General features: G+C 43.0%; 1 protein-coding gene across 1 annotated transcript; it reads left to right on the top strand.

Moving 5' to 3' along the window:
* The first annotated feature begins 114 nt into the window (after positions 1 to 114).
* LOC130801012 (uncharacterized) lies at positions 115 to 688 on the top strand. Its single transcript, XM_057664764.1, has 2 exons — positions 115 to 180; positions 293 to 688. Exons 1-2 carry the CDS (start codon positions 115 to 117, stop codon positions 686 to 688), a joined length of 462 nt encoding a protein of 153 aa, XP_057520747.1.
* Positions 689 to 2500: the final 1812 nt, after the last annotated feature.

The raw sequence follows: 2500 nt of genomic DNA, 5'->3' as shown, positions 1-2500 counted from the left end.
TATCACAGAGTGTTGGGGGTCGAAGATATTCAGCACCTACTCAGTCACACCGGGGCATTGATCCAGTTTCGGGAAATCGTCATTAAGCACACTCCAGGGCAGCAGATTCACAGAATGTTTCTATTGTGGGAAGAAAGGACACAAGAAGGCCGCCTGATTTATGTTTTTATGAGAGCAAGGGTTGATGAGGAGTCCTAAGGGTTAAGCGCAGAAACCGACCGGCAGTCAAGCTGGTGTAGTTCAAGATAGACGGTAGAGTCGACTGCAAACATCTTTTGGGCATGGTCCGCAGAGTCAGGAATCCGCCTTGGGAGGCTCTTCTAGACCATCTGTCAGTGCACCAATCAGTGGTACTAAGGCTACAGGGAAGCTTATGGCTCTCAAGAGAGATAAAGCTGAGGCTACACCAGGAGTTGTTACGGGTACGTTCTTAGTCAACAACAAACCTGCATATGTTTTATTTGATTCTGGAGCATCTCATTCATTCGTTGCATTTTCGTGTATATCAAAGTTGCTTTTATTTAGTTCGCTTGAGATAAATAGTGAGTTTGTACAACCGTCGGGCGAGAGAATCTTATGTCAGCGAGTGCATAGGGATATACCCTCAGACTTTTTGGGAATAGACTTACGCGTAGATTTGATAGAGTTTCCCTTAGACAATTTTGATGTTATCTTGGGTATGGATTAGCTGAGGAAGTACAAGGCAAGCATTGATGTTTGGTTGAATAAAGTGTTTGTACGAGGGCCTAAAGGGCAGAGAGTGACGTTTAAGGGTTTTGTGCCAAAGAATAACACTAAGATCATATCTGTTATCAAGCTGAAAACATATTTGAGGAGGAATTACCCAATGAAATCTACGTCACGTATTAGACACGTCGATGAGCAAACCCTAGATTGGAGAGATACGTAAAGTATGTGAGTTCGAGGATGTCTTTCCTTTTGAGATTCCTGGGTTACCACCTCCAAGAGCAGTTGATTTGTTGATTGATCTTGTACGGGCACAAATCCTATATCAAAAGCTCCAAATGGCATGGCACCTAGAGAGACAGCAGAGTTAAAGGTGCAATTACAAGAGTTGTTAGATAAGGGTCATATATGCCCAAGCATGTCTCCTTGGGGTGCACCTGTTCTTTTCATCAAGAAGAAAGACGGAACCTTTAGGCTATGTGGAGATTATCGAGATCTCAACTGTGCGACCGTGAAAAACAAATATCCTTTTCCTAGGATTGATGACCTGTTCGATCAACTCAGTGCATCGGTGTTCTCTAAGATCAATTTGAAGTCTGGCTATCATCAGTTGAACATCTCGCCAAAGGAAATCCCTAAGACAGCCTTCAGGATACGTTATGGACATTATGAGTTTACGGTCATGCCCTTTGGTTTGACCAACGCATCGGCAGCGTTCATGGCCCTCATAAATAAGATCTTTACTCCGTACCTCGACCTGTTTGCTGTAATTTTCATCGACGACATTTTAGTCTATTCTAAAGACGAGGATCAGCTTGTCAAACATTTGAGGATTGTATTACAAACCTTGAGAGAGCATAAGTTGTATGCCAAATTCACAAAGTCCGAATTTTGGTTACGTAAGGTTTCTTTTCTTGGGCATATAGTGTCTAGTGAAGGTATATCAATAGACCCGACGAAGGTAGAGGTGATCTCGTCTTGGGCCATACCTAAGAATGCGTCTAAAGTTCGAAGTTTCTTAGGTTTAGCGGGGTATTACCGGAGATTTTTTCGCAATTTTTCCAAGATGGCGCAACCGTTGACCCGTAAAGATGTACAGTTTTTTTGGGATGATTAATGCGATGAAGCTTTTAAGATTTTAAAAACATGACTCACTACTGCACTTGTCCTAGCACTATCAGATGGAGAGTTAGAGTTTGAGTTGTACACTAATGCGTCGAAGAATGGTTTGGTGTATGTTGATGCAGAATGGGCGCGTCATTGCATATGCTTCATGGCAACTAAAGACCCATGAGATCAACTACCCGACGCATGACATGGAGTTAGCTGCGGTGGTCTTCGCTCTCAAGATTTGGAGACATTATCTGTATGGTACCAATTTTAAGGTCTTGTTTGATCACAAGAGTCTGAAGTACAGATTCACCCAGGGGGAGTTGAATATGAGGCAACGACGATGGCTAGAGCTGATTTTAAATTATGACCTAAAGATCCGGTATCATGAGGGGAAGCTAATGTTGTTGCTGACGCTTTGAGTCGGAAAGATGTACATAGTTTTTGTAATGCCTTGGCTAGAGTGCATTTAAGGGAGTAAATCGAGGAAATGGGCATCGAGATAGTAGACCATGGGGTAGTGACGTCGATGATGGAGGTTACACCTGATTTGTTTGAGGAGATTAGGATGAAACAGACTGAAGATACATACCTGATTGAGAAGGCTTCTCTAGTGGTTGAAACACCCGACCAACATTTTAGCATACACGAGGATGACAGTTTGCGATACGATGACAGGTGGTGTGTGCCTAACGACCCAGAC

This window comes from Amaranthus tricolor, chromosome 15, assembly GCF_026212465.1.
Source record: "Amaranthus tricolor cultivar Red isolate AtriRed21 chromosome 15, ASM2621246v1, whole genome shotgun sequence".
Lineage (NCBI taxonomy): Eukaryota > Viridiplantae > Streptophyta > Magnoliopsida > Caryophyllales > Amaranthaceae > Amaranthus > Amaranthus tricolor.
The sequence above is the reverse complement of the archived record's forward strand: the minus strand, read 5'-3'. Positions and strand labels throughout refer to the sequence as shown.

Excerpts from the sequence above, each read along its gene's own strand:
- LOC130801012 (XM_057664764.1), top strand. The coding sequence starts at position 115 with ATGTTTCTATTGTGGGAAGAAAGGACACAAGAAGGCCGCCTGATTTAT. Across the intron at positions 181-292 it reads ATGTTTTTATGAGAGCAAGG|AGTCAGGAATCCGCCTTGGG; the intron begins GTTGATGAGGAG and ends CATGGTCCGCAG.